We start from the raw sequence: 27,083 nt of genomic DNA on the forward strand, positions 1-27,083 counted from the left end.
AGAGTCCACCTGCGATGCAGGGGACACGGGTTCGTGCCCCGGTCCGGGAAGATCCCACATGCCGTGGAGCGGCTGGGCCCGTGAGCCATGGCCGCTGAGCCTGCGCGTCCGGAGCCTGTGCTCCGCAACGGGAGAAGCCACAACAGTGAGAGGCCCGCGTACCACAAAAAAGAAAAAAATCAAAGGAAAGAGGTTTGAGGGAAATATTTCCCCTCCCCTTTGGCACCACCACTGCTGTATTCTAGGCACGGTACCAAACACCTTACCTAATCTTTCATCCTCATACTAAGCTTATTAGGTAGATGAGGAAACTGAGGCTAGATGAGAATAACAACTTGCTCAGGGTCACAAATCTCCTAAGTAGCACACTCTCACCTGTGTTCCCATAGCTCTCATGGCTCTTTATGCCTTACTAGAATTTCTCATTACTCATCTTGGTGTAATGTATATTTATGTGCCTCTCTCTCACCGTACTGTTACCTCTTCAATGCCAGGGTTCATGTCATTAATTTCTGTATCACTATAGCTAAGAATGAGTAAATATTTTGTTAAATGAAGCATATGAAAGAACTAGGTGATAATAGCATCCACCAATAGGCGAAAGAGCTTCAAGAAATGGTTAGCAGCACCAAATGCTACGGAAAGAACCATCAGTATACCTTAAGTCGTCAATGGCACTTAACTGGTATCCCTTATTCATTTTTGAAAGCCTACTACAGGCGGAACAATGTGTTAATTAGGCACAAGTTAACATGGAAAAATAAAATCTGGTACAAGTCAAAAGATTTTCGGAGAAGAAGCCACATCTAAATCCTTGATCACGACAGGAAAACAAAGTCAAGCCTGCAATTGCTTACGTTTAATTTGGCTCGGGTAAATCTGAAGACAATTTTAAAAGGGTCACAGCGCATCTTTTTTTTAATAAAACTTCTGGTGGGAGACACGAGATGAAAAAGGGCCAGCGCACCTCCGTCTCGGTGACGACAGCCGGTGGCCAAGGACGCCGACTCCCTCCAGTATCTAGCCCCCTAAGCAGGGTTAGGGCTGCCCCTAGCTACTAGTCGGTAGTGTTGAGCGGGAAAAAGCAGACACTTACCGCAAAAGGCACCGCTACAGCCGTGACCCAAACGGGCCGGGCCGGGAAGTCCTTCGCGAAGCCCCACGCCGTGGGAGGAAAACAACGAAAGCGGGGATCAGACAGACAGGTGCTACCCCACATAAACTAGGGTCCCAGCGCCCAGCACCGCGACGCAAACTCCCACCAGCTGGAAGACCGATGACTGCCACCGAACCTTCCGCCCAATGTGGTAACGTCATCACTCGGCGTAGTCCAGCCTTTCATGAAGAGGATACACTTCCGCTTCCGGGGCACCCGTCGCGTTCCTTCAGTGCGTTTTCCGAAAGGGTTTATTGAGATGTTTCTTTGCTTTGACTGGCTTTTGACATTCGTTTTCTATCGCTCAATAACTGCGGCATTAAAGTTAGTATTAAGATAGGAAGTTCTCTAGGGATGCGATCTCAGGAAAGAAGTCCAGCCTCCAGGCGCCACCTTAAGAAAAATTGACTTGGCTGAGCACCACCAGCTAAGAGAGACAGGGGTGTAGGGTTGTCTGCGTGTAGGAATTCCCGGGAGCAAGTGAGAACTCCAAAGAGGGGACGGGGCTTAGGACTTTCGCAACCAAGGGAGGCGGGTTCCACCCCGGGTCAAATCAGGTGTCTGGACACGCCTCTGCCTACGCGTGCGCAGTGCGAACCTTCCCCTGCTCTGCTTTTTCCTCCAACATGGAATTCCGCTCAGCTCGGCAAGCAGTACTGCAGCTACTCCGTACGGTGGCTCCAGCAGACCTCCCAGCTCTGCTCCAGTGGATGAGAACTACCCGTAAGCGATCAGAGCCAGAGTCAGACGGTTGGGGCAAGAATATGCTGTGGGCGCTGACCTTGGGGACTTAGGATGAGGCCAGAAGCCTTCCATGGGGTAGCTCTTCTGGTCTCCGCTCTACTACGGAGCGGGTTGAAGGGGGGCACATCGCAAACTTTTGTCAGCTTAAGAATCCAGTGTAGGATTGGGTGCAGGAGGACCTGGCTCGGGGTTTATGATTCCGCTATAGACTTAAGACAAGCGGCTAAAGCCGCTTTGTGTCTAACCTCTTTTCTGAAGGAAAAAAAAGGGAGGGCGGGGGGATGGGTTACCCTTCCTCCCCATTAATCCCACAAATTTGGGACGACCAGTAGGATACTACCTGAAAAAGCCCTTAGCAAGAGAAGTTTCAGGCTATAGAGCTGGAAGTTTTTACCCTGTAGGCAAAATCACATGTAGCTAGTGCATTTATTTTCTCAATTGTAAAATGGGCCATCAATTTAATAGCAGGTGTTCCGGGGTGGGGAGTGGGAGAAAAGGGGAGGCGAGGACAGGACTTTGATTTTCAATGATAGTAATACTAAAAAAGCACAAGTTAGAATCGAGGAAATGTGGTAATTAGGTCGAGTTATTGAAGAATGGGATAGATCTGTTTTGGCAAAGTGAAGCCTAGTGAAAGCACAAGAGGATAGGATATTCCTTTTTGGAGAACTATTCCAAACCATGCTCTCCTTCTGTACCCCTAACCGTTGATTTCCATGTTTATTTTCATCTAGACTCATGACTTGAAATATTCCTGTTTGCTGATGACTCCCAATTTTAGACTTCCATCTGTGAGGTTGTTCCTAGAACTTTCTCTCTTTGTGATATTAGAGTCAATCAATCGTTTGGGTATTATCATTATTGTTATTACTACTACTACTACTACACATTTCGGAGGATCATTTTAGATAAGATGCCAAACTAAAATTAACTTGGACATCTGGTAGTGAGATTTAGCCTGGAAAGTACAAAAAACCAAAGAGCTAGCTTCATATTTATACACACAGACGAGATTCAAGGTAGGAATTTACAAAATATTTTATTCCAAAAGCCCTGGGTGCCTACAAAAATGCCATCTACTGCCTGGTTCTGGCAATTGCACAATTACTAAAACATCCTTGCCCTCAAGATTTCAGTTTTGTGGAGCCATTTGTAATCTAAATCTCCAGTTTTAGAGGCATCAGTTGAGACACCATTTTTCAAACTCGTTGAAAGCATGTTTTGTATGATGATTTTGTAAACAAGAAGACACAATACCATTGGCTAAAGAAGATATTTTTACTTTTTCTAACACCATGTTCTGTGCCTTTCTCTAGCCGATCCTGTAGTAGAGAAGCTCAAGCAATTTGTTAAACAATTTAGAACACAAACTGAGTTTCTGAAAATGTTTATTACATGAATATTTTAAGAAATGAGAGTGTCACTTAGCTTAAAATGAAGGAGTATGTTTTAATATGAATCTTTAAAAGTAGTGTAATTTATTGGTATACGTTTTTTATGTGGTAATATATACATAATACAAGATTTACCATTTTAACCATTTTTAAGTGTACATTAAGTACAATACATTTACTTTGTGCAACCGTCATCACCATCTGCCTCCAGAACATTCTCATCTTCCCAAACTGACACTTACAGTGTACTTTTTAATGAAATACAGCACAAAAGATTCTTCCAATCAACAATTTTTCATTTTCCTAATTAACTTCCTTCTTCCAGGAAAAAAATTATTGCATAATGTCTTATTTGTATGACATTTGCTTAGACCTTTGATAATTATAACTCTCCTTGAATTTTTATATCAGTTAATGGAATAGCAAGAGATAATAATAGGCATGATTTTGGTTTTGAGTTTCACAGAGTTTACTGAAACTGAAAATCTACATATTGCTAACTGGTAAAAATCACAATAATTTTAAATACACAAAAGGAAGAATAATATTCTTGGTCTCTGAAGGAATAGTGGGATTATCATACCAAGACCTGAGGTCATTTGGGATCAGGCTGATAGAACTAGAAGCTTGGACCAGGACAGAGGCAAGCACATGTCAAAGTATGATATAAACTGAAGATATAGAAAAAATAGAGCCTGTATTTACCTTGGTACAGCTTAGGCCAAAGCCCAGGAAACAAATGAGCACCAGTAAAGAAGGATGAAAAAAGTCTGAGGGACAAAGCACACAAAGACAACTCCCCCCTCAAATAAGTAAATAAAAGGAGTAAAAAATACAGCAGGACTTCAGCTCATTGATTCTAATCTTGTGGCAGAGCATCTGTTCTTTTGTACTTCTTGTATATGTATATAGTGGGCTCTTGATCTAGCTTTCAAAGTATAGGAGAGTACTGCAATCCATTAAGTGAAGGGAGCTGAGAGCCAAACTGTATGTGAGGTCCCCAATAGGCATATTAAAAATTATATTTAGTTAACAGCTATCTGTTAACAAACACCATTCTGAAGCCTCTCAGTTTTTCCTGAATATGCAAATACAAATGAGGATGTCAAACCAACAACTCATAAAAATTTCTATTAAGAATCAAGTTATAGGGCTTCCCTGGTGGCGCAGTGGTTGAGAGTCCGCCTGCCGATGCGGGGGACACGGGTTCGTGCCCCGGTCCGGGAGCGGCTGGGCCTGTGAGCCATGGCCGCTGAGCCTGTGCGTCCGGAGCCTGCGCTCCGCAATGGGAGAGGCCACAACAGTGAGAGGCCCGCGTACCACAAAAAAAAAAAAAAAGAATCAAGTTATAAAGGATAGAAAATTAAGGTGTGTATAAGAAAATTAATAAAATAATCAAGAAAATATTTAAATGCTTAAAGAAGTTAATAGTAGGTGACTAGAAGCTTTTCTGTTTCTTGTATTTTAAATACATCTTCATTGAGCAGAATTGAACCTGTTGCTGAACAGCAGCTACAGAGTTGTTAGAGGTTCTTTGAAATTCCAACAAATCTAAAAAGCAAAGCCTGGGATCTAGTTACATTGGTCAAACAGCATACTACTGCAGTTCTATATTATATTGCTATTATCACTGAGGAAGTAGCCACATAACTTACAGATTTTACAATCTTTGTTTCCTTTTTGATCCTTCTGTTTCTCAATTTCTTATCTCCTCTTGCCTTCCTGTGGGTAAATGGAACAGTTTTAGAATTCTGTTCTTGTTTATAGTGTTTCTGAGTATATCTCTTTGTATAGTTTTCTTTGTGGTTACTCTATTACAGTATACATATGTAACATCACCATCTACTGGTATCAGTGTTTTAACATTAGAATGAAGTATTGAAATCTTACTTTCATGTAGGTCCCTTTACCCTTCCCCACTTAAAAAATATGATTGTTTTATGTATTTCCTCTATATACATTGAGCACTATTACAGATGGTTTTATAAATTTTGATTTAACCATCAAATATGGTTTAAGAAACTAATGAGGAGAAAGATAGTGTAATGAATTTACTCTGTTTTTACACATTCTGTTGTTCTTTCTGAAGTTCCAAGCCTTCTTCTGCTATTTCCTTTCTGTTGGAGTTTCCTCTACCAGTTCTTTAAGGGTAGGTCTGCTGGCAATAAATTCTTAGTTTTTCTGCATCTGAGGTTTTCTTTACTTCTCCATTCCTGAAGGATAATTTCATCAGATATAAAATTTACAGTTTGTGGTCCTTTTTTTCTAGCATTTGAAAAATTTTGTAATCTTCCGGCTCCCATGGCTTTTTTGTTTGTTTGGTTTGGTTTTTTGTTTCTTCTGTTTTGTTTTTTGGGGTTTTTTGTTTTGGGGTGGTTTTTTTTTTTGGCTGCGTTGGGTCTTCGTTGCTGCGCATGGGCTTTCTCTAGTTGCAGTGAGCGGGGTCTACTCTTTGTTGTGGTGCATGGGCTTCTCATTGCAGTGGCTTCTCTTGTTGTGGAGCACGGGCTCTAGGGCACATGGGCTTCAGTAGCTGTGGCATGCGGGCTCTAGAGCACAGGCTCAGTAGTTGTGGTGCATGGGTTTAGTTGCTCCATGGCATGTGAGATCTTCCTGGACCAGGGATTGAACCCGTGTCCCCTGCATTGGCAGGCAGATTCTTAACCACTGTGCCACCAGGGAAGTCTGCTCCCATGGTTTCAGATGAAAAATTCACTGTTTGAATTGGTGTTTCCCTATAGGGAGTGAATCATTTCTCTTTGGTTGCTTTTAAGATTTGTTCTTTGTCTCTGTCATTTTTAGAAGTCTATGGTATGTTCTTATGTGGATTTCTTTGGGTCTATCATATTTGGAGTTTGCTTGGCTTCTTATATCTGTAGGTTTATGTCTTTAACCAAATTTGCGGAGTTTTTAGCTATATTTCTTCAAATACTTTTCAGCCCCATACTTTTTCCCCTACTTCTGGAGCTCTGATACTAATGTTAGATCTTTTGCTATTCCACAGATCCTTAAGGCTCTGTTCAGTTATTTTTTTTTTTTGTCTATTTTATCTCTGTTATTCCGATGGAATAAATTTTTAGATCTGTCAACTCAAGTTTACTGATTCTGTCCTCTGTCATCTCTACTACTGAACCCATTCAGCAAGTGTTTTTGTGTTGATGTTGTTTGTTTGGATTTTTAGTTTTATAGTTTCTATTTCTTTTTCTATGACTTCTACTTCTTTGCTGAGATTTTCTATTTTTTTCACTTGTTACAGGATAATTCTTAACTGCTTATGGAAGCATTTTTATTTTGGCTGCTTTAAAAGCCTTGTCTGATCATCCAAATTCTGATTAATTTACATGTTAGCATCTAGATTGCCAGATTCAAATTATGACTTCCTGTTCTTGGTATAAATGATTTTCCATTGTATCCTGGATATTCTGATTGTATGCTAGGATAATTTTGATTTTACCCTGGATATTTTAGATATTATGCTGACTTGATCCTATTCACATCTTCTATCTTAGTAGGCAGTTACCATGCTTAAGTTTAACCTGTTGGTTCTAGCCTGCTTTTCTGGGCTGTAGCTCTGATAACAATTTAGTTTTCAGTGCCCTTGCAGTGCTATTCAGGTCTGCTTCATTCCTTGAAACTGCTGGGGCTCCTGCTCAATCTATGCTGGTGTTGCCTGCATGGAGAAGGACAGTTTCTTGGATCACCCTATGTCACTGAGCTTACCTTCCACCAGTGGGAGTAGGGGACAAGCAGTACAGGGCCTGGTTTGCTCTTGGCCACTGGGCAGAAGGCTGGGAGACCTCAGGCCCGGGTCTCTATCCTGCTGGGTAGAGGACCTGAGGATAGCAGCCTCCCCTGTCATTACCAGATAGCCTGCCACTGCCCCAGGTGTGGACTAGGGATTAGGGCTCCCCAGCACATCTCTGTTGTTCTTCCCCTTTACGTCTTTGGTGAGAGAGAGAGCAGGCTTTTCTTAGTTTTTGTTTTGTTCTTTTTTTTCAATCTGGCTGTTGGTAGTTCTGGGTTGCAGGCCTCTCTAGGGCCCAGTCCAGGCTACATGGAAGATAAAAGGAAAACTCAGGAGGGAATTCACTGAGTTGACCCTCCTTCCTTAAATCCTCAGGTCCCTAGACAGTTTACCTTTTTTCTAGCTTTCAGAGTCCTTTATGGTTGCCTGTTGATTTATTTCCAGGGTATTTCATTGTATTTAGAGGGGAGGAGCAGGGGGAAAAGAGGGAAGTAGCCATCTTGTCTAGGACCAGAAGTCCCCTCAGTAAATTTTTAAAATTGAATAAGAACTTCAGAGTAATATAAGATATGAATGAATAATAGGAAATATATAACCCAATGTTTAATTATGTATTGTAAGTCATCAGAGGTAAGGATATGGGTGAGTTAAGGCCAGAGTTTGAACGTAAGACTTCATGGAGATGAAGTAAATTGAGCAGGGTCTTATTGCAAAAGGCAGAGTCATAGAGTTGAAAGGAACAGTATGAACAGGAAGGAGTATGGAAAACACCTAAGGAGATTTGCACATCTTGAGCAGAAGTTATGTTAGAGAGTAATGAGAATAGAAAATAGGATGGTTAGACTCTGGTGATATAGAGGGCCTTGAAAGTCTAGAGTGACACTTCATATGTTGAAAAGTGAAAAGCTATCCCAAAATTGTAAGGAGAAGGAGTGACACAAAGTGAAGTTTAAGCAAGATTAGTTTAAAATCGGTGTGCAGTATATCTTATATTGGGGGGAAACTGATAATTCAGGAGCTAATTGTGAGTTTGTCCTGGTATTCTAAATATGAGGTGGTGCCTGAGCCTATGAGGTAGTTGAAGCGGTAATAAAGAGGAAGTGGATTCAAAAGAGAAAGTGATAGGACTTGATACCTGACTAGATGTAAAAAGTGGGGTTTGATTCATAGACTGTCAGCTTTGGTGACTTCTCTATCCCCATGTATTTAATTAAATATAAGTAGGAGATTTTTAAAGAATGAATTTTGCTCTTTAGTGAAGCTCTTCTCTTGCCACTCCCTTCCCACCTACATATGTAATTTGAGAAAAACCTTACTGTCCTTAGGCAACTGATTAACACCTTTCTTTAACTTTTTCCAAGCAACTGCTGTTACCACACATTCTGAAATAGCTATTATACATGTTAAAAGATGTTCAGCCTCACTTGTAATTAAAGAAATGCAAATTAAAACAACAAAGTTTGTTTTTATGGTACTATTCAAGGCTATAAGACTTTAATGAAACATGTATTCTTATTCTTTTCTGATAGATTAAATTGGTATAATCTTTCAGGAAAGAAATTTGACAATATGTAGCAAAAGGCTTTAAAATGTTTAAGTACTTCTAAGAATTTATAGTAAGGAAATAAATACAAAGAGATGATGTATGCCAAAATGTTAGTTGCAGTGTCCCCAATTTTTCACAGTTGTAATTGTATCTAAATGTATAGTAGTAGGACTGAATAGTTAAGTAACATACATATAGTGGACTATTACACAGCGTTTCAAAATAATGTTTTAAGTAATTTAATTTTAATAACAAATACTTATGATGATAGAATGTTAAATGAATTCCAGTTTTACACACTGCAGTAATATCCTATCATATCATGCCTTTTCCACCTGTTTTATAGCCATTATTAGGGCAAAAATGTCTTGTCCTTCTTTTCAGAAGTTATTTGCCAACCACTACAGATAATGAAACTAATTTTATCCTTCTTGAGCTAAAAATTTCCACAGTGCCTTACAGTGCTCAACAAATATTAACTATTATTATGAAAGATCATTTGAGAATTTTCTTCCTAGAAAAGTATGCATATTTATGTATACAAGCAAGCATGCAACTTTAGGCCTTTTATGGACCACATAAAAGCCCATATGTGGATCCTGTTAACTAGGACCATGGTGAAGAATCACTGCTGTAACTGAAGGAATCTCTTTTTACCCTTGAATGTAGTTGAATCAGAGTTTGTTGTCCAGGATAAGAGGTGTCAGTTCTCATTTCACCTGGTATCCTTGGGAATGAGTCTTCACTTAATACTGCCTTTTTAAAATGACTGAGTAATTTAACACACAATTTCATAATATCTCTCCTCTTGCCTGGTGATGCTTATATTAATTGAGGGATTGACTCCCAAATAAACATATTTAACTAGGGAGACAGCGGGAAATCTACTGTGATGGTTCAGAATTTGCAGCCTTTCCCATCTTTAATTTCTCCAGCTCCCTCGATTTTAACATATTACTGTTTAAGATGGTTCACCACCACCACCCCTTCCAAGTCTATTAATAACCCAGTAGCAGTAGCAATCAGAGCCCTAGACACTACAAAGTGATAGAAGAGGAAAATAAACTAAGGTAGTCATGGATTAGAGAACTAAATTGCCAAACTGAGTTCAGTTCCAGGGCCACATTTAAAGGGGCTGTTGAACAAGTCCAGAAGATGGCAACCAGATGGCAGTGGATATGGTTCCCACAATATAGGAGGAACTGTGGTCAGAGCTAGGGAGAAGAGAAGGCAAAGGTAGTGATAGGGGAGCTCTTACTAGCCAGCTGCCTTCTGACCTCCCTTAGAGAGACTGTATGGTATAGTAACTAAGAGTTCAGAGTTAGACCTACATTCAAATTCCAACTCTACCTCTTTCTGGCCAGTATGACCTGGGACAAGTAGCTTAAATTCTGACCTCACATTCTTCTTTTGTTACAAAATAGAAGTGATAGTAGTACCACATATAGGATTATTAGGATTAAATGACTGTTTGAAAAGCACTGCACAAAGTTTAGCATGCCTCAAAAGTGCTCATTCCATAAATGCCGTATAGCAATAGCATTAAAGATGATGATTCCTCTCGAGCTGAAATTAGAAAAATGAGTTGTTATGGACAGGCAGATTCTGGCTCAGCACATGGAAGAAATGCTCTTCCCGAATGTGTTCAGGTGAAGACCGAAAAACAGTCATATGTCAGAGATGCATGGATGGATTCTGCCATTTGGTAATAGTTCGTAATTAAGTTCCCTTTCCACTGTAAGACTCTTATAAGGCTGACTCACATGAAAACTATGTTTTCCTAACATGGTTGTTTATGTTACAGAATTAAATCCAAAGAAGTTGGGCTATGAAATATCTTAGTTTGGTATAATGAGATTTTTATTGGCTTCTTCAGTTATACCATTTACAAATTGAGAGAACTTGTTAAGAATCAATGGTGTGAGTGATATTATTAGAATTAAATGCAAGTCATAGAGGCTTCTAGACAGTTTTCCATCTACAGAGAGAAGATAAGCAGATGTTAGGTATTAATTAACACCTTGAAAATTTAATTACATTTTAAGAATACAATTTTTATTTATTTTTTTTAAACATTTTTATTGGAGTATAACTGTTTTACACTAGTGTGTTAGTTTTTCCTTTACAACAAAGTGAATCACTTATACATATACATATGTTCCCATATCTCTTCCCTCTTGCATCACCCTCTCTCCCACCCTCCCTATCCCACCCCTCTAGGTGGTCACAAAGCACAGAGGTGATCTCCCTGTGCTATGCGGCAGCTTCCCACTAGCTATCTAATTTACATTTGATAGTGTATATATGTCCCTGCCACTCTCTCACTTCGTCACAGCTTACCCTTCCCCCCCTCCCCATATCCTCAAGTCCATGCTCTAGTAAGTCTGTGTTTTATTCCCGTCCTACTACTAATCTCTTCATGACATTTTTTTTTCCTTAGAGTCCATATATATGTGTTAGCATACGGTATTTGTTTTTCTCCTTCTGACTTACTTCACTCTGTAAGGAATACAATTTTTAAAAGGCCAGTTTTTTAAAAAATGCATCACAGGTGCTATTTAAGTTCCACCTAAAACAATTTGGAATGAATCTTCATAGTATTTTCATTTCTCTATAATTTATATTTTGCATCCTTCTAGAAATAATTTGAAGCAACAAGTTAGATCATTATACTAGATAGGTGAGGAAAGAAAAAAGATCTAAAAGGCCTTTCTACATTAGTTCAGGAAGCCAAATAATATATCAGTATCTTCATATTAACTACTATTGCTCAAAAGGAAGTTATACAGAGAAAGAACCACTGTATGTAGGGAAACAGAGTGGAAAAAGTGAAAAAGAAGAGTAGCTTTATTTAGAAGCAAAAAACCTAGGTTTGTTTCTTGGGCTGCTGTCGGCCTGCTTTGTAACTTTTCACAGTTCATTTAACCTTAAAAGACTCAGTTACCTCCTCTGTAAATCAGAGAATGTAATCTTGCTTTGTCTTCCTTACATGGATGGTATAATACTTAAATGACCTAGTTTCTATGTGAAAGAACTTTGCAAACTAGAAAATATTATCCAAATTTTAATTGTTATTTGTGACATGAAAATTGCATTCTGACCCAACACAAGAATTATTATGTTTAAGAAGGAAATCATGAACTTATTTAAAAACAACCAAAGATTTGGGGGGCAAGATGTGGAGATGGATATTTCCTTAAGAATCTCCTTGTTTTCCTTCTATAGTTGTTTTAAAACAGTAAGAAAAACACAACCCCTTTGAGGTCCTTTTACTCTATCAAGAATTCAATATGTCTTTTAAGAAAAAGGTAAAATGTTTTCATTAGTAGTCCTTTCCAGTCTATATTTGGCATTCAGGCTGTAACTAATTTTAGAGTATTTTACTTCCAGATAAGTCACATTCTAGTTAAAATTATATGGGCTGCTTAGAAATCATACTTTTGTAGAGCCAATTTAAAAAAATTTATAAACACACAGATAAGTTGAAAAAACAGAACAATGAACACCACTTTTATACCCTCACCTAGATTCACCGTCAGTGTCTTACCTTCTCCATCTTTATTGCTATATACATCGGCATGCACGCACACTTCCCTTTTTGCCAGATTATCCAAAGGTAGGCCACAGCCATAAGAAATATGCTGTTTTAATAATCATTTTATCTGCTGTTCAAATGCAGTGGAGCAACATGATTCTTATAAACTTTATTCTATAGTTGGTGCCATCTGGTAGTGCTTATTATCCAAAGTCTTGAGTACATTTTATTGGAGGCAGAGATGCTCAGATTAAAGTTATATTCTTAGTAATCCCTGTGTGATGCCTCCTCAACTTGAAAGATCTATATGGTCACAAAAGGAATATTTGACTACTTACTGGTAAGTTTAAGACCCTAAAAACTAATGGCAGTACTTTTCTTAAGCAAAAATAAAGTAGTAAAAGTACTACATATTTTTTAAATGCCTTTGTTGTTCTATAACAGGCCGAAATAGTCAAGTTTTATATTTTCAAGCAGTTTGGAAAAAGGAAAAACTCAGTGTTTTCAGTGGAACATTTGTTAAAATTTAAATATTTCATTGGTTAGGTTTATTTATTGTTATAAATTGATGCTATCTGAGGGAAAATATCCATCCATTGTAATCACTTAGTCTAGGTATGAGTACAACCATAAAAGCTATATCTGTTTGTTTGTTTGTTTGTTTTTGCAGGAGATTTTGATGAATTCATTCAAGACAATAATGACATTATGTTGAAAAACATAGCAGAAGACCTTCGGAATTGCTTACCTCTAGAAACCATGCTTTCCTCAGAACATCTAGCCCTCCAAAAAGTAAATATGTTAAATTAATTTACTCTTACTGCTACTTGAGGATTCTCCTATTCTCGCCTAACCCCATTAGCCTTTCCAGTCTAATCAGTCCTGAATTCTGCTTTTTCCTTTGGTGCTTCAATCATGTCCCCAATTCTTTTGAGTCTGTAACCTTCTGGCTCCCTAGTACCATTCATTCAACAGATATTTTTTGAGGGTGTCCTGTTTGCCAAGCACTCAACCCCGCACCCCCACCCCCAAAATCAAGGCACGACATTAACCTGTCCCTGCATACATCATGGTTTTCTTTTCCCTGTCCCATTTCCATGGCTTTTATCAAGGGTGAAGTTCACACCTTTGTTTCCTTCTCCTACTTTTGCGTTACACAATTTTTGCTTCTTCTATTCCTTTATTCCTAGAATTCTCACTTTTCTTCTCCAGACAACCCCCTCATTCAAGTACCTTCAAAGCCCAACTCTTATGGGATACATATGTTATGAATACTGTTTCCTAAAGCAAAACTAAGAATAATAATTTCTTCTTTCCCCACTAATCTGAAAGTAGCAGCACTTCATGTGGTTTTTCAGCATGTAAATTCCTGAGCAGAGGTACTAAATCCTGTACATTTTTAGTAGTTCTGTGCACGTTGTGAGCACTCAGTAAATCTTAGTAAACATCCAGTCGTTTACAGGAGGAAAATAGTGGGTAGTATAAAAACTGAGAGCAATATTTGTAATACAGTTTGGATGTTATTAATAAAACAATCTTAGCAGTCTCATGATATAACACAATATATAAAGAGAAAAAAATATTCATTGCATGTTAATGGTGGACCCACAATCCCCCATCCCAACAAACTGTTTTTCTCTTCCTTTGTTTCCTTGTGGTCCTTGTATATGTTCATACATTTTATATACTTATATATGTGTGTGTTTGTGTATAGATGTAGATATAATTTTGTAGATTTCCAAGCAGATAGGTTGATTCTTTATTTAGTGTTAAAGTAGAAGGAATCAGACATATTTTTCTCTGTAGCTACTTGCTATTATATCATGTACCACCAGAATTAATAAAGTGCTATTATTTGTAAGCATGGAGTTTTACTAACATTGTTATTATTTGAAAACTTTGCTTCTGGGCAAAGATTACTTGTTAAGTATTTTGATGGGTAAGTCACTGACATGTAGGACTCAGAAGACCCGATATTAGTTTCAGTTCTTCCCGCTCTTAACTAACTAGTGTCATTTATTGGGAGAAATCTCTCTGGGTATCAGTTTCTTTATTTGTAAAATATACTACTTAGGATAGACAAGATGGTCTCAAAATACTCCTTTCAACTAAAATTTTAATCTATTTCTCATAGCCATGTTTTGCATCATGACATGTCAAATAACAAGTTGCTAGTGTCTGAAAAATAAAGCAAAAGCAGAGCAGAGTTGCTGACTTCCATAATCAAAACTTGTCTTCCTGGGCCTTGTCTTGCTTTCAGAATTTTAGCATATGAACCACTGATGTTTTGCCTTATTTAGCAATAAAAAGAGACTTCTTTGTACTTTGTTTCTTTTGATGTTTTTCTTCTCTCCACCAGATACAGCAGCAGCCAGAACCCACAGTTCACGTTGATGCATTCCTTTATGATGAAGACTTTATTGATTCATTATGTGAGGAAGGAAAAATGAGCAGATACTACTGTATGATGTGCGGCTCACACCAGACAGCACCTTTAGGTGGGCACTCACGCCTGCAAACCCAATGACTTTGTGTGTACTTTTCCTTACATGTCATGAGTATGCAGATTTTTTTTATATCTTTAATTTTTATTATTTATTTATTTATTTTTGGCTGCATTGGGTCTTCGTTGCTGCACGTGGGCTTTCTCTAGTTGCATCGAGCAGGAGCTACTCTACATTGCAGTGTGCGGGCTTCTCATTGTGGTGGCTTCTCTTGTTGTGGAGCACGGGCTCTAGGCGCACAGGCTTCAGTAGTTGTGGCACGTGGGCTCAGTAGTTGTGGCTCCCAGGCTTATTTGCTCTGCAGCATGTGGGATCTTCCTGGACCAGGACTCAGACCCATGTCCCCTGCATTGGCAGGCGGATTCTTAACCACTGCGCCACCCGGGAAGTCCCGAGTATGCAGATTCTTGCCTAAGCATTCACTGTTTTTTTGAAAGCAAAAGGACAACCTGCAACCTAGCCATTACCAATTATTGCAGTCAGGGAAACTAAATAGAAACATCATCCAGGGAAGCTAGGCCACTTCATGTCTCTCCCAGGGGGATATTTCTGCTTTTCACTGAGCATGTTTAATTGGAGGTGACTTTTCAGGTCCAACAACTAATCAGAAGTGAATGAATACAGGGAAACTGACTCATACTTTATATACTCAAAAGAGATTCACATTTAACCATAGTGCTGATTTATTTACAATGAGAAATATAACTGCCAAGGGGGCTGAAAACGTTCTCCCCATAGAAACATCTACTTGAGAAGTCAGATAGTAATCAGATATTGTTAGATGGGCATGGATTCAGAGGACGGAGATAGATAATCTTGACAGTCTATTCACGCCATGATTTGACATCATGGAGCCTCTTCGGTCTATAATCCAGAACAACTCTAGTGACAGTCTCCTGCATCTCTGTCCCTCAGATGCAGCACCTGTGTTTCAAATGGGAAACTAGACTGACTCCATGCTGCTAAGATGTTAACTCTTCTGTTAATATATTTTTTGTTCAAACTGGATATTATTGGCTAGGCTATTAATTTAAACATGCTATTTCAATCTCTGGGCTCACTTAGATTTAGAGGTGTTGCTTAGAGTGGGTAAGTAATATTGTGCTCATATTACTGATCTTAGATAATATTATTCTCAAAAATTAACTACTACCAAATTTGTAGTATGTTGCTAATACAAATATATTGTACCTGTATTGTAGTTGGGGATTAAACTACCCTGGTTTACTGATTTAAGATTCTATTTTTAGATAGTACTTATTTCCATTTGAAGTAGTTGAAATTCACAGAATAGAAAAGGACTTAGACAAGAACAGCAGAGGAAGGGGTTTCCCTGGTGGCGCAGTGGTTAAGAATCCGCCTGTCAATGCAGGGAACACGGGTTCGATCCCTGGTCCAGAAAGATCCCCCATGCCGCGGAGCAGCTAAGCCCGTGTGCTACAACTACTGAGCCCGTGTGCCACAACTACTGAAGCCCGTGCGCCTAGAGCCCGTGCTCCGCAACAAGAGAAGCCACCACAGTGAGAAGCCTGTGCACCACAACAAAGAGTAGCCCCTGCTCGACGCAACTAGAGAAAGCCCACACACAGCAACAAAGACCCAACGCAGCCAAAAGAAAAAGAACAATAGAAGGAAAACTAAAAAGTGAATTATAAATAACACCATATCAGATCTGATGTAGAGAAATTTACAGAAGAGCTATGTTTGACACAGAAAACTTTGGAAGTTAGGATGTATTTTCACATAAAAATCAGATTGTAAATAGTGTCTGGACACCCACACCAGCCCAGATAACTATAATGACTCTGAAAAAGCTATCACCATGTGGGCCTCTTATTCCCTATATGAAAGGGGCTTGTCCAGCTACAAGACACGAACAATGACTCTGGAGCCCAGGGCAGGAGCACTAACGTGGCAAAGAGGATCGTGAGGATGAGAGGAGATAAGGACTCTGGTGTTCAACGCCCCTCCACCCCATCACCTCCAGTGTTACTTCTGAGGCCTAGTCATCCTTTATTTTCTTCCAAGGGATTCACCTGCCTGCTTCCATTTTCTTTGCCACCAGTCATTAGTTATGATCAAAGTTTCTCCCCTTCCTGACCATTATATCATGTAGCATACAGTAGAAAAAGTCTTTGGGTTATCTCCGTATCAGAAAAAACAGACTCGGGCTCTCCCAGGTATTTCATTATAGAAATAATGGAGTGAGAAGGTCGGCTGGGAGACTAGAAATTGTAGCAATTAAACTAAGGGAAATAACAGTTTAGGAGTGTCTTAACCTCCTTCCATACCACCCCTCTCCTGCATTCCAGAGCACACTTTAGGTTGGTCAGGGCTGCCACATTGTTCCACTCCAGAGATGGTCATTCATTGGGTAGTTTACAGTCTATGCAGCAAGAGGTGGAAGCCCTTTGGTTGGCTCTGGGATAGGGTGAGAAAGCCAGATGGTATGGGGGTTAGGAAACAGTTGCTGGGAACAGCAGGTCAGAAGGAGAAGAGGAAGGGGAAAACCCAGGACACCCTAAGCAGCAGCAAGAAGGAAATGAGGAGCATGCGGGTAGGAACAGGCAGCTGAGTAGCGGTTTTCTCGAGGACTTTGATGATGATAATGATGATGAGTGATGATGATTTTGGCCGTGCTGCGCGGCTTGTAGGATCATAGTTCCCTGACCAGGGATGGAACCCGTGCCCCCTGCAGTGGAACCACTGGACCTCCAGGGAATTCCCTCTAGAGGCCTTTTAAATGTCAGAGACTTCATATTTGTTCTTGTCTAATACAGCTCAGAGTGAATGAATACAAAATTATCACATTAATTTTTTCTAAATAACCTCTGAATGGCTTTCATTGATTAAGAAAAGCATGAAATACACTTTACAGGTGAAAGAATTAGAAATACAGAATGGAATTGTTAATCCCCAAGCAGAATTTAATGTTTACTCTGTTCTAATTCTCCAGGGTTTATTTCTCATTCCTTCTCTCTCATGGAATTGAAGTTCATTTATCATCATGTACTCCCTGATCTATCGGGAAAGGTCTTGGTTGACGTTGGCTCCAGGCTTGGCACCGTCCTTTATGGGGTAAAGTCCAGCTTGTGGACATACTCAACATTTGGAAATACTTTCTTCTCCTACTAGCATCAGTTTTGCCTGCCACCATCCAAGGTGACAGCTTGGCTTTATTTATTAGAGTAACAGAATAATATGGTTAAAATAGTGTATCAAATTTCGACTTTCAAAGGCCAGCTCTCTGATTTCCTTTACTAGTTTGACTCTGTGACACAAGTGAAGGAATATCAGCAAAACAGCAACAGGTGACCCTCATAACACTTTGCTATTCTGTCACTCACTTACTGCTCTTCTAACTTCATTTTCTGTACTGTACTAAAATAGTATAGTATACTGAGTTTTGATAAGAGCTCTTATAAAACACAAATTTACTTGACCTGGGAAATTGCTTATGGCTATGAGCAAGTCCCTGAATACCTTTGTGCCTCAAGTTCCTGACCTGTAAGTGAGCAAACTAAATGATATCCAGGACACATCGTGCTCTAGTTTTCTGTGATCCAAAGTTTGAATGTAGACTTTTGTGTCTTCAATGTGGCTTTTTAAAAAAAAATTCAAATCATGAGCATTTTTATATTCTTAAATGGTTTTATCAAAAAACTGAAATGTGGTTTCTGGTTGTCATTAGCAGATGTGTTAAAACATGTGGCCAACAGCAGTAGATGTTCATGCCAGAAACAGGCCCTATCAGTTCCCAGCATCACTGCCTGCTCTAAACAGAAACAGTTAACTCTTTCATGCTTCATTTATTTTTCAGTGTTGACTTTTATTCTACAATTAGGAAAAATAGCCATAATAGAAAGTACAGTTTATCAGATAGCTTTGTTTGGAGAACATTAGAGATTATGCTTGTTTACCATATTTTGTCCATTCTTGTTAATTTTTTCATTTGTTAGAAAAGTATATAGCTGAAATAATTGTGGCTATGCAGGTATTTGGCAGCATTAATGAATTTAAACATATTGTCATTTTCCTCTATAGTACATCACTGATTCAGTCAACAAAAATTTTTTGAATACTTACATATGCTCCATTGAACATATTCTAAAAATCCATGATGAGCTATAAATATAAATTTAGTTTACACGTGTTAGTTGATGTATAAGGGTCTTCAGAATATGATTTGACCTCTCCTTCCAGATTATTTTTTATTACAACCAAAAATAGATACATAATAATATATAGTCAGTTCTTGATGATCCTTGTTAACTAATGACCAATTATCTTTGGTGGATTGCCAGACACCAGGCTGACTTCTCAAAGCCAAACAGGACACACCTCCAGCCACCCTCCTCTTGTGTCAGACTGTGCATGAGTTTCCATTGTATTTCCCACAGGTTAATGCCTTTTTTGCTTTCCCCTGATGTAACTTCCCAAGAAATTACAGAAGTAGGGTATTAAACAAAGAATCTATATGTGATCACTTTCCTCATTTCCAACTTTGTTGAATGCACAGTTTTATCAGGAAAAGTAAGAAATCAGTCTTTAACAATATGATTACTTTTAAATAATGGAAATTAATAAACTACAATCAAGGTCCCGATGAGTAAGAGTCTAAGTTCTTAAAAGTTGTTTTACATAAATTATAAATGTTATTTATCTTTCCTTTTAATCTTTATTTTTACTTTATTGAATTCTATTTTTAAAAGTTTGATTTTTAGGGACTTCCCTAGTGGTCCAGTGGTTAAGACTTTGCCTTCCAGTGCAGGAGGTACGGGTTTGATCCCTGGTTGGGGAGCTAAGATCCCACATGCCTCGCGGCCAAAAACCAAAACATAAAACAGAAGCAATATTGTAACAAATTCAATAAAGACTTAAAAAAAAAAAGTTTGACTTTTAAAATTTTAAGTAGAAATAAACCCACAACTAAAAGTTAATTCTTTTGCATCATAATGTGTCTTCATATTTTAGGGTTATCTTTACAGTTCAGCATCACAACTGTATGGAGTAGAATTGAATGGAGACTTTTGCCAATTGCAGGAAATGGTCATAAAAAAGTACCAGTTCACAGACAGAATAAAGGTACCCGTTTAAATGTTTATTCTGTTATCCACCGTATAGCATAGTTTAGCCAAATTTCTTCCGCATTGGAGTTGGAAACTCTTTTTGAATCTGTTCTTGATTGCTGTTTTGTAGAAACAGATTGAGTTAACTTAATATTTTAAAACACTGATAATAAGATGAATTATTATCAATATGTTCCACTCACATTTTTTTCTTCCTCCCAAATTTTATTAGAAAGTAGAATTTTTTCTTATTTTCTTCATATCAGCTATAGTTTTAGTAGCAGTAATTTTGAATCTCTTGATGTTGGTCAGAAGTGTATTTAATAAAACTCTGAATGTTGAAAGTAAGCAAAAAGGTTAAGTAATGCTCACAGTTTTTATCTTTTTATAAGCTTTCAATAGGAATTGTGGGTGCCACAGAATAGCAGTTCATGGGAGAATGATGTCCTGGGTTGGGCTACGACAGAAATTTTCTGTTTCTTATATATAAGGGGAAAAATAACAAAAAAAGGGGAAAGGAAGTTTTTTGATTGATGCAGTAATCCTTGTCATTTCACTAGTGATCCTACACTTCTAATGGCAATGTACAGAAGTATTGTGTATCTAAGGATCTCTGGTATTCAATGCAATCAAATATTGAAAGACATATCTTAGTAAGATTAAGGATCTAGCTTTCCCCTTTCTTATAGAAGGAAAACTTTTCATTCTCTTCCTCCTTCCATCCTTCCTTTTTTTCTCTTTCTCTCTCTCATCTTGGAAATTGAGAGGCAAGTGATCAAAGAGAATTCATTGTCCAATAATAAGTTCATGGATTTTTCTCACTATCCCATATTTAATGAACAAAAACACACTGCTCTTACATAATAAGAATCACATAACTAACAGGAATATTGATTTAATTAGAAATCGAGATTTAAACATTCTGGATATTATTTATTTGTAAGGCTAAGTTCTTTTTTGGAAAGAAATCATATGATATAAAAAAACTTTTTCTCTTCTTTTTTTTTTTTTTTTTTGCGGTATGCGGGCCTCTCACTGTTGTGGCCTCTCCCGTTGCGGAGCACAGGCTCCGGACGCGCAGGCCCAGCGGCCATGGCTCACGGGCCTAGCCGCTCCACGGCATGTGGGATCTTCCCGGACCAGGGCACGAACCCGTGTCTCCTGCATCGGTAGGCGGATTCTCAACCACTGCGCCACCAGGGAAGCCCTCTCTTCTTTTTAAAATAAAAGTTATTTGCTTTGCTCTTGAGCAAATAAATGTTTCCTCTTATTATCTTGCCTGTGGCCTACAAGACTTGTTGATTATAGTCGAAGTTAATTTTTTGAGGTATATAGTTTTTTCAATAAATTATTTTGTTTGCTTTCTTGGATAGATAATATATTCAGGTGAATTTTAGATGAAGAGTTGGACAAGGCCAGTTGTACTAACATTTTACAATTAAAAATTACTTTTTAAATTTTATATGGTCCCATTTGATTCTGTGAATCAGGACATATATTACTCTATTTTATTTATGAAGACACTGACTACCCAAATGTACAAATCCAGTTGATGATGTAGCCAGAATAACTAGTGATATAATGGAAAAAGCTCTGAACTGGGAGTGAAAAGAGTGTAATTATAACTATATAAATGATTCCATCTAAAACAAATAAAATTTTCACAAGTTTATGGTTTTTATTCGGTATTAAGTATCTTCCATAGGTAATAGTATTAAACATACTGTTCTCCCATTTTAAGAAATGTGAATTTCCCATATTGTCTCACAACATCATTGAATCAATAGCTATTTCTTACATGATTATATGATATGGTGTCTTCGTTCTCTTACGTGAACTCATTCTTTTTTAGGTGCTTCATGCAGACATCTGTACACAAGGTTCACTTCTGCAAAATGCTGATGTTATTATAATGAATAATGTCTTTGAATATTTTCTTAATGAGGCAGAACAGGCCAGGTACGTTATTTATTCAAGCAAGAAATATGTTGTTAAAATATATTTAACAAAGTATGAAAAGGGATTGGTAGAAGTGTTTTCATATTAAACTTTTTATTTTTTATTTATTTATTGCCACACCATGAGGCTTGTGGGACCTCAGTTCCCCAACCAGGGATCAAACCCGGGGCCCCGCAGGGATATTAAACTTCTCAGAAATGACCTCAACTGTCGTTGAGTTTATATTAATAAGGAAATGTGTTATGTCTAAATGAAAATAAAAATAAACTTTGGTTGTCTAACCTTGTAAATATTACATCTAATTTTGAGTAGTTATAAATGGTTTCATGACCCTGGCATTTGCTTCACAGTCTGGAATGCAAGAAGTTATCAATTCCCAGTGAGTTTTTATACTTATTCTTTTCTGCCTCAGTTTTCTTTTCTTTGAAAAAACACATCCTATGCTCTCCTATCACAAAATTATGGGAATTAACTGGTGCCTATAAATGACTATAAAACAAGATATAGGGCTTCCCTGGTGGCGCAGTGGTTAAGAATCCACCTGCAAGGGACACGGGTTCGAGCCCTGGTCCAGGAAGATCCCACATGCCGCAGAGCAGCTAAGCCCGCGCGCCACAACTACTGAGCCCACGTGCCACAACTACTGAAGCCCATGCACCTAGAGCCTGTGCTCCTCAACAAGAGAAGCCACCACAAAGAGAAGCCCATGTACCGCGACGAAGAGGAGTAGCCCCCACTCGCCACAACTAGAGAAAGCCCGCACGCAGCAACGAAAACACAACTCAGCCAAAAATAAATAAATAAATAATTTTTTTAAAAAACAAGATATAAGAATATTCAGCTAGAAAACAGTGAATAATGATCAAATTTTTAAAATGTTCTTAATGTGGTAATACGTTCCTGGAGTTTATTCCACTATTCAAGCAATAGAAAAATTAGCAAATCTCTGATCACTTTTTTTTTTTTTTTTTAACTTTTAGCTGCTCTGCGTGGCTTGTGGGATCTTAGTTCCTCAACCAGGGGTTGCACCCACGCCCTGAGCAGTAAGTGTGGAGTCCTAACCACTGGACCACCAGGGAATTCCCTGTGATTGCTTTTCTGACTTCTCATCAGGACTTATAGGTTCCTCTAATTAGAAAATTCCTGTAGTCTGAGACACTGATTTCCTGGTCAGTTAGGCTTGCTGACTAATTTATCATAATGACATACATATACTCTAGATGCAGGAAACCTCCTTTCCAATCTATGAAAGGGCATTACACACGTCTGGGTTAGTGCATCAGTGAAGTTTCTACTGCAAGAAATAAAAAGACATAATTATAGACCATAAACAGTTAATATGCAGTAGAATCCTGAATGAGTAACCCTGTTTATCCTGCCACCCCTTTACCGTCTATATTTTCTCTCTCTCTCTCGCTCACATACACACACATATCTATTACTTGTAGGTTAAGGTTAGTACAAAATTAACAGTGTAAATAGTTTAAAAAGAAACTAGTTCAACAGAAAGCTAATCATATCCTCAAAGCTCAGCCAGAATGGGTGATGATTTTTTGGTCACAGGCTAAAGGCCAGAAACACAACATGAACAAGTTGTTTTAATCATAGTGCACTCTAAGCTTAATTTCCAGTGGACAAAACATGTATAGCTTTTTACTTTTTTAAGTTCAGGACCAGTAGTCAAAACATTACATAATTATTGGAGAATGAAATATACTAGGTTTATGCTGTATAAGAAGTTAAAAGAGAAAAACACCTAAACTCTTCACAGATTCATATAGGAAGATTTTGAATGCTGAAGAATGATGAATGCTACCTGTTAACTTGATGCTGGAAAGTATTTTCATGTTTGGGTTGTTTTAAAAACTATCTTGTGGGACTTCCCTGGTGGTCCAGTGAAAAACCCACATGCCACAACTAGAGAGAAGCCCACATGCCACAACTTAGACCAGACACAGCCAAAAATAATAAATAAAAAAATAATCTCAAAAAAAAACTATCTTGGAAAATTAATTCACAAACTCTGCATGACTCACCAAATAGATATTGACCATGTGTTAGTTCAGTCATTTCTCCAAGTTAATCAAATGCAGTGAATTCTAAATATAGATAGATTATAGCCTCTCATGGTTAATTATCTTCATCATGAATGACAGTACACGGGAGAAAGTTTAGAAGATACAGTAAAGCATTCTGATATTGGAATCGTTCTGACAAAATTGATCATTTACCTATATAATTCTGTAGTGAAGCAAGTAGAGTAATTCTTAGTTTAAAAGGTGCCTCTGTATTTTTTCAGTAGGTGAAATGTATACAACTACTACAATGACAGCTTCTCAGAAACAGCAAGTGCTATTTTGAGAGCCATGCCCAACCATGCCAGTATACTCAGCTTCTTCAGTCTTACTAAATAGACTTGTAAAATATATAATTTCTAAGGAACTACATCAAGACAGCAAACAGCTCTAGCCCAAGCACAGTGATGTTTATGATCAAACACTGCTTCTTGGTTTTATATCTAGCCTGAGAAAAAGAACATTTGTATCGTTTTGCCTAGTAAGCTCCAGAATATACTAAACCCAATAACCATTGCTGTAACTAAAATAAGTGCAAATGATACTGCAGCCCACCTGCCCCACTACAAGGGGTGCACATCCCTGCATTGCTTGACCCTTGCTCCCCAATAGCAGGGTGTACTGTCAAGACTTGTGCACGGTGTAGAAATCCCATTCATGTCTGCTCTACAGGTTAATCAGAACTGGTCAGACACTGCCCTCTGACACATATATATGCACATGGCATGCCATCGTGCTTTAAATCTAGTTGATATTAAACTTCTCAGGTGCCATAGTGTCCAGAATCCTTTCCACTGAATATTTCTGACATCCATATAAAGTATGATTTCACTCTTGATATTATTTTAGAAGATCTAATCTATATGTTATACTCTTATTTTAGTCTTTGCTTGTTTTCTGGCTTCTGTGGCCTTTCTCCATGACTCCCACTCACACCCCGCAGCCCTGGTTCATTCTGCAGAAAGTTTGACAGTTAATAAAGAATTGAAGAGGCTTTAATGCTGATCCAGTTATGATTTCTGTATCAGTTCTGAAAACTTCCTTTTGGCCTTATTCACAATCCCTTGTGTTAACTCTAATCCCCATCTTGTTAAATCTCTCTCAATATTGTAACTTCACAATTTTGCCAACATCCCTTCAGGAACTGAATTTACCAGTTTCTACTATCTTGCTGCGGTCCTGTTTTCTACTGGCAAACATTTTTACCCATCTGGATTTCTACATATCACCTGGGCTATATATTTTTTTTTTTGTCATCCTCATTTTGAAAAAATATCCACTGTCTGGTAAAGCATAACATAAAAGTTCTGAATGTGTTTTAGAGCCTGGGAATATATCAGCCATAATGTAAAGAAACAAGGATCCTTATTAGTGACAGTGCCAAGTCTTGAAGATTCTCTCTCAGGTCTTCAGGTATGTAAGCCTCTTTCCCAGCATTTTTATTGTCAAAACTTTTCTTCTGCTTTTTTCTGATAGCTGTTAAAATATTCTAGAAATGTTCTGTCTGAATATAGTGACGATGATAGAAAGAATAGCAAAACTTTATGGCTTAAGTACTGATTTGTGGTTTGTTTACTGGCATCAAGAGCTCTGAAAGTGTACAGATTCCTTTGCTTCTCCACCCAGTTTTTCCACCTGTGGAGTTACAGTTTTATTTAGGTTAACAAATGCTATTAAATGTTTGTAAGAGACTTAGAACACCCACATCATAACTTTTTCCCTGAGAACAAAAGGAACAGAGCTGTTCAGGTTTCTAGAATCAGTAAGTGGACTGGAGGCCCACATCCTGAACACAGTTGAGCTTCTAGGTCAAGTTTGGAATCTTGCACAAACTGCTTCTATGTTCCTCAGATTCTCCGTACAAAATAAGGCTGATACTTAATAATAAGATTCAGCCCAGTAAATTGACCCTTTATAAAGGTTAATTAATGTTTGTAAAGCTCTTTGAGATCACTAGATGAAAGATACTGTGGCATTTCTTAGTACAGAGTCGTATTATCATTTTCTTTAATATCTCTTTCCTCGCATATAAGCACTGCCAAATTTAAGTATATATTTCTTCCTTTAAAAAACTAAACAATCATCAATAATACCTTCTTTAAAAATTTTTGTCAATCGTCTAAATTACAAAAGTAATTTATGTTTGTCATAACAAGGGAAATAATCTAGAGATATATAAAGAAACGATGTTGATCTCCCCAGTTTCCCCCCACCTAATTCCCTCCCCATGAGATCCCTACCCCGTGAGTGGTATGATTCTACCATACTTTTCCATACTCATAAAAACATACCTTTTAAAATATGTGCTCTCCAGTTTATAATGTCTATATGTATTGAAATAATTCAGTGATTTTCACTTACCAAAGTAAAATATTTTTCAAAGAGTCCTTATATATGAATTCTTGAATAACGTTATTGCTTTCCTATTTAATGAAACTTCTTTAAACAAATATATCCATTGGTGGCTCCAGAATTTCTGTATCCTGGAGACCCAAGTTTGCAGTGTGAAGGGAAGGGCCTGATAAAGGTTATGGAGGGAGATTACCCCCTCTCGTGCAACCTCTTAGCACCATCACTGTGTATATATGAACCGTTTCTCTGTGTACTCCCATTGTTTTAATCTTTTATTGTTTAAGCTAGTTTAATTATTAAACTATTTATATTAAAATAATTATACTATATGTTCTTTATTCATTCAAATTCCAAAATCAAGGTAAATTCATTAAGTCCCTGAATCTACAAACCTACCATTTAGTATGACAAAGAATTATGTGGCACCATGTAGAACTTAGTCCCTCTCATTGTAATAATCTTTTGTGTTCAATTACTTATTCATGATTTCTCGAAATTCAAGAGAATAGGTCCATTCTGCAATTTTCATATTTGTTTATGACCTTTTTTTTTCCAGGTTAATATACAGTTATCTCCCTGGGTTGAAGAGGTACCACTGAACTATGATGTATACCTAGAAAAGGATATTGACAGGGAAGCTCTTGAACAAATACATTTATACAAGATTCTCTAACACTACAATAGTCCTACCTCAGTGTAAAATAATCACAAAATAATTTAAAAGAAGCAGAACCCCGCCCCAGTATCCTAACACATATTTGTTCTGTATATTCCTTTCTAGTCTTTGTACATATGCTTACATATTTTAAATAGTTGTATGTGTTTATATACAACTTTGCGTGATAATTTTATTAAAATATTTGTGCGAAAAAATGTTGGTTTTCCCCTGGTTTCTTTTATTTTGTTAAAAATATAAACGTGTACTTTTTTTTTGAATTTTTATTTATTTATTTGGTTGCACCTACAACTTAGGAGCGGCTCACCAGCTCCTTAGTTGTGGCATG

The 27,083-nt window shown here is 37.8% G+C and overlaps 2 protein-coding genes across 3 annotated transcripts in view; one reads left to right on the top strand and one right to left on the bottom strand.

Annotated features, from left to right (window-relative positions):
- LOC131752291 (signal recognition particle subunit SRP54) overlaps positions 1-1,701 on the bottom strand; it is a 78,970-nt gene extending 77,269 nt beyond the window's left edge. The window contains exon 1 of one of the 2 annotated variants that reach the window (XM_059056525.2): positions 1,097-1,679. The gene's annotated coding sequence lies outside the window, so the exon portion shown is untranslated. Of the gene's footprint in view, positions 1-1,096 lie in introns of both variants that reach the window. The other variant, XM_059056521.2, reaches the window with a different exon arrangement.
- LOC131752297 (uncharacterized) lies at positions 1,644-26,946 on the top strand. Its single transcript, XM_059056534.2, has 8 exons — positions 1,644-1,879; positions 12,791-12,912; positions 14,480-14,618; positions 17,581-17,702; positions 19,599-19,709; positions 21,546-21,652; positions 25,050-25,140; positions 26,636-26,946. The coding sequence occupies exons 1-8, from the start codon at positions 1,783-1,785 to the stop codon at positions 26,750-26,752; spliced, it is 906 nt and encodes a 301-aa protein (XP_058912517.1). The 5' UTR covers positions 1,644-1,782; the 3' UTR covers positions 26,753-26,946.
- Positions 26,947-27,083: the final 137 nt, after the last annotated feature.

Source organism: Kogia breviceps, chromosome 3 (assembly GCF_026419965.1).
Source record: "Kogia breviceps isolate mKogBre1 chromosome 3, mKogBre1 haplotype 1, whole genome shotgun sequence".
NCBI lineage: Eukaryota > Metazoa > Chordata > Mammalia > Artiodactyla > Physeteridae > Kogia > Kogia breviceps.

Bases quoted from the DNA above. Each gene is read 5' to 3' on its own strand.
- LOC131752297 (XM_059056534.2), top strand. From the start codon at position 1,783: ATGGAATTCCGCTCAGCTCGGCAAGCAGTACTGCAGCTACTCCGTACG. The intron at 1,880-12,790 runs GTAAGCGATCAG...TTGTTTTTGCAG, and splicing joins CCAGTGGATGAGAACTACCC to GAGATTTTGATGAATTCATT. The intron at 25,141-26,635 runs GTATGTAAGCCT...TTTTTTTTCCAG, and splicing joins ATTCTCTCTCAGGTCTTCAG to GTTAATATACAGTTATCTCC.